The sequence below is a fragment of the Lipotes vexillifer genome, unplaced genomic scaffold (genome assembly GCF_000442215.2).
Source record: "Lipotes vexillifer unplaced genomic scaffold, Lipotes_vexillifer_v1.1 scaffold868, whole genome shotgun sequence".
Lineage (NCBI taxonomy): Eukaryota > Metazoa > Chordata > Mammalia > Artiodactyla > Lipotidae > Lipotes > Lipotes vexillifer.
Window position 1 is genome coordinate 645,083 of NW_006790424.1, and position 13,428 is coordinate 658,510.

The following is a 13,428-nucleotide window of genomic DNA, read 5'->3' on the forward strand; positions in this document are numbered from 1 at the left end:
AACTCATGAATGGGTCCCACCACTCCATTTATTCAGGTCTTCTTTAGTTTCTTATGGTAATGTTTCATAATTTTCTATGCTGAGGTCTTACACATCTTTCAGATTTATTTGAAGGTATCTGATGCTTTCTGATGTTACTGCAATCAGGATTGCTTGCTTTTTTTTTTAATCAGTACTGTTTTAATTTCAATTTCTAATTGTTGCTAGAATATAGAAATACAATTTTTTTTATGTATTAGCCTGTATCCTGTAATCTTCTTAAATTCAGATTCTTTTTCTAAGTTTATTAATTTGGATTTTCTACATACACAATCATGTCACCTGAGAATAAGAATTTTGTTTCTTCCTTTTTAACACTGGCTACAATCTCCTGCACAAAACTGAAAAGGAGTGGTGACAGCAGGCACCTTTGTCTTCTTCCTGATCTCTGGGGAGTTAAAGTTTTCAATAATTCATAATTAAGTATGATGTTTGTTAGAATTTTTTTGTTTCTTTAGTGGATGCTCTTTATTAAATTCAGAAGCTCTCTTCAATTCCTAGTTTGAGTTAAAAAAAAAATCACAAACGGGTGCTGGATTTTATTAAATGCTTTTTATGACTCTATGAAGATAAATTTTTCCCTTTATTCCTGTAAATGTGGTAAATATTAATTTTTCAATTCTAAGCTACAGTCCTTGCTTTGCGTTGCAGCATGTAAATGGAAACTTGGTTTCTGTGGCGTAAATCACTTCCACCATGGCAGGTTTCAAGCTACCAATGAGGTGACTGAACAGGTGGGCAGCAATGTGTAAAAATGGTTCTCATGAGCCAGTATGAGCCAGTGTGAGCCAGCTCTGGCACACCTCTGATTTCAGTTCCCAGTGACGAAAATGTACCACAACTTCACTAGACCAGCAGGAACAAAGCAACTTCAAATTACCTATTTTATTAAACGTCTCACAGACAATCTAGGAAGTAGATAAAATATGGATATAACTCCCTTAATTTTTTCAAGTCTTTATTAAGTACCTAATAAACAGTGTCTAGAACTATGCTAATGCAAAGGAAAACATAACCATTTGAAGAGCTTACAATCTAAACGATCTAAACAAAATTAACAGAGTGTGCTTGACACTTGGAGAAAAATCTTAAGATAGTCACAACAACTCGGTGCTAAAGAAATCCAAAGGTTGGATGGGGTAGTTTAGGAATTCTTCCTGATAGAGATTATATGGGTCATGAGCTAGGTCTTAATGGAAATCACGGGATTTGGACTAGCAGAGGAAAGAAAGGCGGCAGGAAGGCACCCGGTACCTGTGAGAGCTCACAAAGCTGGGCAACATGTCCAGCACTGTGCTGGGGAGGTGTGCCTCCATTTCCTACCTGTGCAGCTGCAAGTGACTAAATGATACTTCACATTAGTAATCAAATACACTCATTCTGTCCTTCTGCATGTTGATGACAGTAAACTCAAAACCCAATTTTCTACTCAAATACTTTTATAATTAAGGTCCCTAAAGAGTTTTCAGACTGAGACAAAAAAATGTTCTTAAACATCCAGGGAATAGCTAGCTCATAGAGTTGCTCAAGTAGGGTTTACTTGGTGGCTCAGAAAACATCTACCCAAAATCATAATGGCCAAGGTCCAGACAGAGCCCGAACATTGTTTCCTCTTGAGTATTTATCTGCCCATAAAGAACACATGGAAATGACCTATGCTCGACCATTCTAAAATAAGTCTAAAATTATCGGATTCTAGAAACAGTTTTAAAAGCAGAAATGTGGAAAATGGAGCTATGGCTAGAAGTGACATGGATACTGAGGCACAGTTCTCGGAGCACGTGTAAGAACTGAGTGATAAAGTATCCACTTATCATCAACACTGGACTTACACACTACTTGGCCAATTTAAGTAAAATACTTCCTCAAAACAAATTTTGGATTCACAAAAACATCTGGATTTCAGCTATTAGTTATAGTAATACAGTTATGTTAATTATCCTAATGATATGATTAATAGCAATACTGTATGATTCTGAGGTGGATAAAGTAAAATGTCTCGTAAGACATCCGCAAAGAACTCGGTGTTGGTGTGCCAAGTTAACTCCCAACCCTCACACAGAAGTTACTGAAAAATAGAATTTTCATGCATACATCCTTAATTAATAATTTTTAATGATTTCTTTGTATCTAATCAATTTAGATAATATTTTCTCCTATACGGAAGATCCCAAAATAAAGAAGCACACACAGAATATAGCCAGTAGTAGGTTGTATCAATTTACTTCACTTAAGAACAGCATATTTCAGGCCTACGACTTCCATTTAATATCAACGAAAACTATCTGTACAGAAAACCCAAAGGCAACCATATAGCACAATATGTAAAATGTGCAAATATACTTTAAAATGCAAGTTATTCTATAGCATTTTCAAGGCAGAACTTTATAGTAAATTAAGGAATCTACCTCATTCTAGCTGACTTAATAATCCTTTGCATGTAGAGCCAATGCAAATGTACAAGGCACAACTTAGTGTTGGTGCTCAAGTATATAACACACACCCTCAGATTATTTATTTGAAGATATTAAAATAATACAATATCATGTTTGTATTTTATTATTTAAGGAGACATCAGCTCATTTCTAAAGCTTCATGAAACATTACACTGATAACATACATGTGGCCAGGACGAGCTGTTCCCTGAACTTAAAAGGTAAAAGACAAGACTCTAGCTAACCTATATTAAAAAAAATTTATATATATGTACACACACACAGCCCCCCATCACACACAAGAAACTTCCCATAATCCAAAGGGAGGCTGTTCCTTTTAGCAAAGGTTCCCATTACAGTATTTCATGGCAGAATTATTTAAAAGGTACACATTTACTAACCACCTGTTTTGGTCAATCTTGCTACAAAAAGACACTGAAATAGACAATTTTCTTCTTCAAGATAGAGACAATGCCTAATTTAGAGAGTCTTTCTCTTGAGATTGCACAGTAAAAGGTATTATTTAGTTAAATATAAAAAAGCTTGCTGCTTTTATAGAAATTATTTAAATCTACATGGAGAAAAAAGCCAACCTATCAAAAAATCAGTAAAAGCCTTGGCTAGAACACAATTCAAAACCTTTCAAACCCAATCAGTGCTCTTTGCTGTTTTACTGCCCATCCCTGAGAGTAAATCATTTTTAATTTTTTTAATAAAGTAAATAAATTTTACATTGACAAGAATGATGCTTAATTTTTTTTCAAAATATGAAATAAGCCCCACTTCATTTTAGTTAAAAAAAAAAAAGAACGCTCTTTGCAAAGACCACTATTTATAACAATTTAAAATATTTGTATCTCAATTTTAATCTTCTTTTTACTAGGTAATTTCTATGTTTTTGCTATTTATGTCACTCATTTGCTTATAACCCATTATTTTATAATTTTTGTTAACAGGAGGATTTAATTGGTAATGGAGCAAAAGTACATATAAGACTTAAAAGAATGCTAAAGTGAGACCTCTATTTTCCTGCAGTAAAAGAGTTTTACTGGAAATAATCTGACTGCCATCCAAGAAAGGCAAAAATACCTATGAAAGAGAGAACACACGTGGTAAACGTCTTCCTTGTTGTCTTTGGTCTAGCCTTCTTGGCCAAAATCTTCTGTAAACTTCTTTAATTTCAACAAGTCGTGTTCATTGACTGTGGGCTTTGTGCTAGATAGTGACCGTAACATATCCGACTGTCAGGAAAAAGAAGGGGGGGAGTATTAGTAATAGACTTAACGGAATAAAAAACATTTCATTATCAACATTCTTAACTTTTCCCTAAGGTTAAATCTGAAAATCTGCATCGTGCCATAAACTACTGACGATAAACTCTCTTGTTTTCCTGAAGGACATCTTTGACCAAGTTATTCCTTTGCTTATAAACTTTCAGTTGCTTGCCTTGTCACGATCACAACTTTCAAAGGCTCCTCAGCACCCTAAGGAAGTACAGTCCTCTTAGCCTGATGATCAAGGCCTCCAGAATTAAGTCCCCGATCGCTTTTCTGGCCATATCTGTTTATTCTTTAACAAGAGAGCAGCTGTCCAAGTGCAACTCAAAAGGAATAGTCATTCACTTATACTTATGTGAAACAGAATAATATCATTTAATCAAAATCAACTAATCAAAAATTTTAACTGTTAGTTAAAATTACAATCAAAATGGTAAGAAAATACACAAATATCAAGGATTCATTAAAAAATTAACTTCTAGGCAATGTCTCCTGTAAAACAGTATGGAAAACAGTCAAAAGAACCAAAACTTTAAAAAATAAACCAAGGATTGCAACAAAAAAGGATTTCTGAATAATTTCTCAGATAAGCACTGTGGTTGATTAACACATAAATATATCTATGTTTACAGATATATTTCTCTCTCTATATGCATACAAACTTATATACATATATGTACATATCTGTCTATATATCTAGATCTACACATCATGTGAAAGTTTCCCCTTTGAAAGTTACTGTTAATTTTGACATATAGATTTGAAAATCTATAACTAAAGCAAAAGATTTTAAAAAATGACTGTTTATCAATAAGAAAACATAAACATAATAAATGTACCTTGTCAATCACAGTAAGTTCCCTAAAATTAATATGGCTTACAAAATAATAAAGTCTTATGAGTTATTTTATTTCTTCCAATAGAAACTACAGAAATGTAATTTTTATGAATTATTTTAATTCCTCTAATATAAACAGAAATGTAATTTTTTATAATAAAAATTTTGTTTTCAGAACTTTTTAAAAGAGTAGTGCATTATTTAAACTTTCTATGAAGCTCTGAGAAGTAAAACAGAAAAATACTATTATGAATACTATGATTCACGCATTAGCATTTCTGGATATTTTACAAAATCTGAGATTCAGGAAAAAGAATTTTAACCAATCCCACCATTTTGGTGACAATATCCCAGCTATAAGACCTATAATGTCAGAAACCTGTATGTTTTTAAAAATAGCTGATTCACTTAAAATTTCCTCGAAGCCCAAGAAAACATTTTAAAGATAATTATTTTTTATATTTTACATTCAACTAATCTTTAAAACTTTTTAAGTAGTTAATATTAACCTTTTTGAACTAATTTTACAAAACTGAAAATTTTATCTGACAAATTATAAAATATAATTTTTTTCTGGCTGCACGGTGCAGCATGCAAGAGGTTTAGTTCCCCAACCAGGACTCGAACCCGTGCCCCCTTCACTGGAAGCATGGAGTCTTAACCACTGGACAGCCAGGGAAGTCCCCATAAAATATAACGTTTTAAAATTTTTCTTAAAAGCAAACAAAATGTCAAACCATGCAAACAACTGGCTCCAAAAGTTTATCCCCAGGGACATCCATCCACGTCATCTCAATGGCACCAGGATCACCTGGAGAACAGGGCGTTAGCAGATCATCTACTATGTTGTTAGGATCAGCTTGTGAAGGTCCACGAACCTGGAATAAACAGTACAACAACAGAACAAATTAAATAAACATTAAGATTTAGACCAGGGCTTCCCTGGTGGTGCAGTGGTTGAGAGTCTGCCTGCTGATGCAGGGGACACGGGTTCGTGCCCCAGTCCGGGAAGATCCCACATGCCGCGGAGCGGCTGGGCCTGTGAGCCATGGCCGCTGAGCCTGCGCATCCGGAGCCTGTGCTCCACAATGGGAGAGGCCACGGCAGTGAGAGGCCCGCGTACCGCAAAAAAAAAAAAAAAAAAAAAAAAAAGATTTGGACTATTATCAGGAAATCTGAAAATGTACTATATTTTATGTTTTGTTAAAATGTTTACTTCTGAAAATAAACAGAAGCGTATACAACAACAAGTGCAATTAGCTCTGGGTGATGGGATAGATTTTGCTTGATTTTAATTTTTTTCTTGGATGATTTTCTGTATTTGAAATTTCCTGCAATAAATTACTTAGATGATCATAGGGAGAAAATAAGTTAAAATAAAGTAAAGAAACAATTACCTGTAGCTAAAATTTTCTTTTTTTTTTTTCCTAATGATTATTAAGTGGTCATAATCCTAGAGACCAAAAACACACACTGCTATATTTAAAAGAGATAACCAACAAGGACCTACTGTACAACACAGGGAACTCCGCTCAATACTCTGTAATAACCTAAATGGGAAAAGAATTCGAAAAAGAATAGATACATGTATAACAGTCACTTTGCTGTACGAAACTACCACAGCAATGTTAATCAACTATACTCCAAAAAAAAAAAAAAAGACCTACTTAAAAATTCCTTTAAGTTACTCTGTTTTCCATAGCCAAGAAATTTCTGTGACCTTTGGAAGGTTTATTATTGTGAAATTACTGAATCTTTGTCTTTCCCCACAAAAACTCCTTCTTCAAATATAAGTACAAAATTAAATGCTGAATGTAATTTCAGTGCTATCTTACAATTCATAACTGATTTAAAAGAAAAAGTTTTAATAACATCTAGAAAAAGAAACTTTGTGACACAGAGTCACATATAATATTTAGAAGGCAACACACTTGTATCAAACCAGGGACTGCTTTCATACTTAATACTTGTTTTACAATGAGCAATCTTAAATACTGTCTCAGGATTGGGGCAGGGGTAGAGAAATAAATATTTTCACTTTACTATGTGTATTTTATTGTCTGTCTTTTTTTTTTTTTTGCGGTACGCGGGCCTCTCACTGTTGCGGCCTCTCCCCTTGCGGAGCACAGGCTCCGGACGCGCAGGCTCAGTGGCCATGGCTCACGGGCCCAGCCGCTCCCCGGCATGTGGGATCCTCCCGGACCGGGGCACGAACTCATGTCCCCTGCATTGGCAGGCGGACTCTCAACCACTGCACCACCAGGGAAGCCCTATTGTCTGTCTTTGCTCACAACAATTTCAGTGGCAGGGATTTTTGTGTTTTTTAACTATTGTACTCTGACTTACCTCTGGGCCCAGATTAGTACTTATACATTTAATAAATAAAATACACAGGCAAACTTGTTCTTGCTAATTGAAAAATGGAGAAGATGGAGCCACAGAAAGATCTATAGTTGGTGATACAAAAGTCCTGATGTTAAAAGAGATTTGCCTGGGAATTCCCCAGCGGTCCAGTGGTTAGGACTCGCTGCTTTCACTGCCGGGTTCAATCCCTGGTCCGGGAACTAAGATCCTGCAAGCTGTGCAGCACAGCCAAAAAACAAAAAGAGAAAGAAAGAAAGAAAAACGAAATTTGGCTGCTTCAACTTTATCCTCCTAACAAGGGCCTGGCTTTAGGGTCATACAAGCCATCCCTAGTAGTTATACAGAGAACTGAACGGAAAGTTCTGAGTATGAAAGGACTGAGTTCCTTCTAAATGGCCAAGAGAATTTAAGAAAAAACACAACGGTTATGGCATAAACTTGATTCTGAGCTAACCATATTTCTCTCAGTAATGAAATGGCTGAAGAAGAGATGAGTAATATTTACTGGGCTATTCAGGTACCATGACAGCTGTTTTATGAATATTCCTTCATTTTATTTTCATAAGAGCATTTCAAAGTAGTAATTATCATCCTTACTTAAGAGATGATAAAAACTGAGACTTAAAAAGGTAATGCAATTTGGTCAAGGAGATAAAACAAGTAAATTGTAGAGTCAGGCTTCAAATTCAGGTTTTAATTCAAGCTCCTCATTTAAAAAAAAAATTTTACTGTGGTATATAACAGACATATATGTGTATCAGAGTCATGACATATTAGTTTGTCATATACAGATGGATTAGGTTTGCTAACAGTGTTTCAGGATTTTCATATCTACGTTCATGAGCATACTGGAAACTGCTGCCCTCAGCAAGAGAGCTGGTCCAAATTACCTAGTCTACTGTTACTTAAATTGAATATCCCAAGACCACAGTCTTTTCACAAAATTCTCTCTCAAACCATATACACTTAAGTCATTCATGCAGACCAAACAGTGCATGGGAGGAGCAGGACAGAAGAATGGTTGAGGCTTCTGAAGTACACCTTACCTAGAGAAAAACCACACCTCCAATCCTCTCTAGCTGTACCTTGGCAAACTGTGTTAAAAACATCCAAGTCGGGCTTCCCTGGTGGCGCAGTGGTTGAGAGTCCGCCTGCCGATGCAGGGGGCGCGGGTTCGTGCCCCGGTCCGGGAGGATCCCGCGTGCCGCGGAGCAGCTGGGCCCGTGGGCCGTGGCCACTGAGCCTGCGCGTCCGGAGCCTGTGCTCCGCAGCGGGAGAGGCCACAGCAGCGAGAGGCCCGCGTACCGCAAAAAAACAAAAAACATCCAAGTCCCAGTTTAATCATGTTAGTCTAGGACTAACCATCAACAGGTGGCTATATGTACCTTTTGTAGAGCTTCTGTGAGGACCAGATGAAATAGGAAGATGATGGAGCAAACACAGTGCTAGGCACGTGAATATTTAAACAATATTAGCTATTATTATTTTTACTTTATTAGTGAGGTGTAAACGTACCAGATTCTACTCGAGGATATTCTAGTTACATCAGAGACAATCATAGATTTAAGTTTCTATATTTACATCAAAATAATAAATACTTCAAAGATCACTGCATACAAAGTTTTAAAACACTTTGGGAGAACTTATTTTCAATGAAATGGAAACATAATCTTTTATGTAAATCTACTTATTTATTATACAAAACTGAAATCTTCCTAAAATTCTTCAAAGACAAGTCAATCATGGTCTCAAAGCTTGATTTTAAAAATATATGAAAAGATGGATAAAAGTTCCTTACCTTTTTAAAATGAGTAGCTGACTGTACTTTCCTAACTGGCTGCATAAGTGCATCACGTACAATGATACTTATGTCTGCCCCTGAATAGCCTTGAGTTTTCTTCCCAAGTTCCCGGACATCTGCTTCTGTTAGACTGTTCTGAGTGGTCCCCAAGTGCAGTTTAAACATTGCTGCTCGGGCATGGGCCTCAGGCAAAGGAATATAAATTCGTTTCTCAAATCTTAAAATGAAAAAAAAAATTACATCAAGAATATTACTATATAATACTATTTAATTTCTATTAAAAATCAGTTTTTCAAGAAGAAACAAGATATTTAGATATTCTCATTTATACAAAGTTAAGCTGAATAAATTAAATGGGCCCATATCCATCAGAGTTAAACAGATACATATTTCGGTTAATAAAGGGAAAATATCCAGAACACATTAACAAAAAACAAATAAAACCAAAGTAGCCAGGGAACCAGTCTGGAGTGCTTTAGTTTTTCTCACATGATTTTTGAATTATTTTGGCCAGAGTGTTCACATGTCCGGAATTCATGACACGACATGTCCTACAGGATTACAATTTCCTGTAGAATGACACTCTGAACTCCTGATCAAGGGATTAATATGATTAAAAGTGTGAAATAAGAGATGACAAAAGAATTACCTAAATTCTAAGGAGTAAAATTACTCAAAATCTTAAAATTTTGCTTGCCTTCTTAGAATTTCAGCATTTGGAGATAAGGAGGAAGCAATGAGGGACAATTTAAATGGGTCTGTGAAGACATTTTCTTCTCCAGTTAATTACTCTCTGTGGCAATAAGAGGAATTTAAAAAGTTTCCACCATCTCTAGAGATGGGTTTAGAATTAGGCCATTTTTCAAAAATAACCAGCACATTTCCTTTCTTGATACTGGATGGTAATCTAACATTCTGGCAAACCATCAAGTGAAGGCGGTAAAAGCAGCAAAAACTGAAGTGTTCGTTTTTACCATACGCACAATTAAATCAATGGGATAGGGAACTGTGAAGCAGTGAAAAGTCTGTATACCTTTCCTGTAGCTCAAGTTTCATATTCAGTTAAAAAATTATAGACAGAATTTTTAAAACTGAAACTATATCTTTCTAAGCATACTTTAACTTGTAGAATTGTCATTTTGCTAAAATTTTATATTTAGCAAAATGGAAAAACCTTCAATGGAAGGTTTTTCCATTGAAATATCAAACTGTATATATAAATTTCTGAAGCATCAGTGCACCTACTAAGCTTAATTAGAACTAAAGTAAGCATTAGGTAACATACTTCCGGATGTGAAAGATTCCAGTAGGTGTAAATCTTGGATCTTGAACACAGCAGGCAAACAAACAAGTGCCTGCCTCTCTTCCCCAAGGCAGGGGTCAATAGGGTTCGAGCACATTAAAAAACATTCTGAAGTTATCAGAATGCCTCCTCAACTAGAAAGAATGGGAATTAATATTCACTTATTACATTGTAATTAGAAATAAGGTATTTACTGTATCGTCATACCTTCGCCTAATGGCAGAATCCAGAACCCAGGGTATATTTGTAGCTCCCAGAACCAAAATTCCATCGTTGTCCACACCAACCCCTGCATCAAAATAGGTAATGTTTTAAATAATTTGTCATTTCAAGTGTTCTTTGAACATCATATGTTCTCTTATGAACGTGGTACTTTAATGTTAAAATGCCTCATCTTGAGACTTTCTCTGAAAAAAACTGTATTTAACCACATTTCTTATTACTAGAATATGATGCAAATATTCCCTAGAATCTCCTAAACTGTGGGAAAATACTATTAATATTCTTTTCAAAATATTTCTTGAAAGATTTAATTTGAAGTTTATGTATTCCTTTTATTGATATTGTTTCTGGCATGTTATAAGTGAATATATTAATCTCTTCACTATTTATACCAACGAGATGATTACAACTGGGTAAAAATTATGTATGCATGTGGATCAGAACGAGACATGGCATAAGACTTGGACTATAAGAACGGAGAAATTCTGCTTGAAATTTTTTCCATTACTATCATAATAATGATTATAGAATAAAAAACTATTTTAAAAAATCAGTAACACTACCTTGCATTTGAACTAGGAACTCTGTCTTAATTCTACGTGCAGCTTCACTTTCATTTTCACTTCTTGAACCACACAGAGAATCAATTTCATCAATGAAGATAATGGAAGGTTTATTCTCTCTGGCAAGTTGGAATAAGTACTTAACTTGCCTAAAAATAAATAAAGGTTTCAATTTCTAAAAAAAATAGTAAACGACACATGACAATGAAAAACCTAAAACAAAACTATATACCAATAGTATAGGAACTCTACAGATTAAAAAGTCTCATCACGTTTTGATCTCTAAAATAAGATTACTACATTTGGATAATTCATTTTATGATTTACTAAACCATACACATATCATATATGCTATCTTCTCCCTATGAAATAAATTCCAAACTAGGGACTAATCTAACAGAAATGAATACCACCTGTATTTATAATAGCACTTTTTTTGAATGTCTATTAATGATATAAGAAACCTATTACTTTATAGACTGAAATAGTGACTACCAGGCAAAGAAAAACTTAAAAAAAAAAAAATCAATTTACTACTTACTTTTCACTTTCACCTAGCCACTTAGAAACAAGGTCAGAGGAAGATATTGAGAAAAATGTTGAGTTGTTTGCTTCGGTTGCTACAGCTTTGGCCAAATAGGATTTTCCTGTTCCAGGTGGCCCAAATAACAGGATTCCCCTCCAAGGTGTTCTCTTGCCTAAAATTTGCATTAGAAAAATAACATGAGACTTTCAAGACTGTTGACTTCAGTTACCAGAGACATCATCCACAGTGAAGAATACCGTGAAGAGGTTTCCACTCTAAAGCTAGCCGTAGAATAAAACAACATTTAAATAAATCAATCTAAGATAAGTATGTCCTAAGTGTACTTTGCTTTTTCTAGAGACCACTGTGTCAAAACTGTGTTTATATAGCTATAATCCTTCTAAGAGGAAGTTCATTTGCTTGCTCACTCATTCAACCACTACATATTGAAACCACGACATGTAGGCAGAGAACTATGAATACAAGGATCTCTGCCTTCCAAGGCCTTCCAGTCTATTAAAGAGAAAAGAATTCAGTTAAAAGGTACTTCCTGGGGGCTTCCCTGGTGGCACAGTGGTTGAGAGTCCGCCTGCCAATGCAGGGGGCACGGGTTCGTGCCCCGGTCCGGGAGGATCCCACATACCGCGGAGCGGCTGGGCCCGTGAGCCATGGCCGCTGAGCCTGCGCGTCCGGAGCCTGTGCTCCGCAACGGAAAAGGCCACAACAGTGAGAGGCCCGTGTAACACACACACACACACACACACACACACACACAAAAGGTACTTCCTGATCATCTACTATGTGCACTGCTCAACATCAGAATATTGTAGGAGAAACTATACTCACAGGGGAAGGGCAGCTGGAAATATTCTTTTAAAAATATTTATGACCTTTGGAGCAGTGAAACTAACACAGTTTGGATGACTCGTGAAGTTTTACTCAATTCCTGATTCCACAAGGAAGCACAGGTTATTTCAGGTGGCAGATTCCCATTCCAATGCTTGGGTAATGATAAGCGGACTCTACCTTAAATACTAGTTTTGCCAAAATATAATAGCAAGTGAACAAGTAAATTCTTTGTATCTCAATTCTGCTAATGAGAAATTATAATGCTGCCTTAAATAAACCAGGCTGGGTTACAACTGGCAATAAAATATCAAATACACATTAAAAAAACCTACTAGGTGTAAACTGTGGGTGGACACACAGTGTCTGTAAAAGAATGATATACAGATGACTGATGGCAAAACTAAGTATCATGTTTATTGTTATGAAAGCCGCAACTTTTACTTGAATTCTATTTGCCTATTTTAAATGTCTGCAATTATAAATCAGTGTTCCCTTAAGTGTGGTACATATACCACTGGTGGCAATGAGATGCTTTTAGGTGGTATACAAATACTTTTCAGTTAAGTAATTTTTAAAATGCATTCTATAAAAACACTAATTTTTCCATTTATAGAGATACAAAGAAGTCTTCTAAAATAAAGTTACTAAGTAAAAACAAGTGAGCAAAACAATCTATGGTATTAGAAGTCAAAAGTGTGATTACCTCTGGGGAGGAAAGAGGCAGAGAGGGACTTCTAGGTTAACAGCAGTACTTTTTTATCTGGGTGATGATTATACAGGTGTACTCTGATAATTTATGAAGCTAAACACTTATGGGTTCCTGCATGTCTTTGTATTTTCTGTTACAGTTTAATAAAAAGTCTGCTCTAAAAGTGAGTGATTTAAAGAAAAATATTAAAAAAATAATGGTACACGTATATGGAAAAATTCATGAAGATGACACATATAGGACTCATGTTTGGGAAACACTGGTGTAAGTAACACAACATAAAATGAGTTCAACCGTATTTTTGTACCTTTATAGGATTATGATGTCAACTTTTACACTGTTAGTTTCATATTCCTGAAGTGAGGTTGTGAGTCGTACCTCGAAGCTAGGTGGACAACGGGTGGCCCACGGGTCCTTGCTCTTCATCACTGCTCTATACGACATCACTGTCTGGACCTGTTCAGTTTGAGGCCAATATCACAGATTTGCTCTCTACATAAAC

The 13,428-nt window shown here is 35.6% G+C and overlaps 1 protein-coding gene across 1 annotated transcript in view; it reads right to left on the minus strand.

Moving 5' to 3' along the window:
• Positions 1 to 2,237: 2,237 nt before the first annotated feature.
• The window catches only part of VPS4B (vacuolar protein sorting 4 homolog B), a 32,032-nt gene continuing 20,841 nt past the window's right edge, over positions 2,238 to 13,428 (minus strand). The window contains exons 6-11 of the mRNA XM_007463698.1: positions 11,384 to 11,540; positions 10,843 to 10,991; positions 10,265 to 10,346; positions 8,752 to 8,971; positions 5,327 to 5,467; positions 2,238 to 3,715 (exon numbers count right to left, since the gene is read on the minus strand). Of these exons, the coding sequence (XP_007463760.1) occupies positions 3,614 to 3,715; positions 5,327 to 5,467; positions 8,752 to 8,971; positions 10,265 to 10,346; positions 10,843 to 10,991; positions 11,384 to 11,540 (851 nt within the window). The 3' untranslated portion in view covers positions 2,238 to 3,613. The remainder of the gene's footprint in view (positions 3,716 to 5,326; positions 5,468 to 8,751; positions 8,972 to 10,264; positions 10,347 to 10,842; positions 10,992 to 11,383; positions 11,541 to 13,428) is intronic.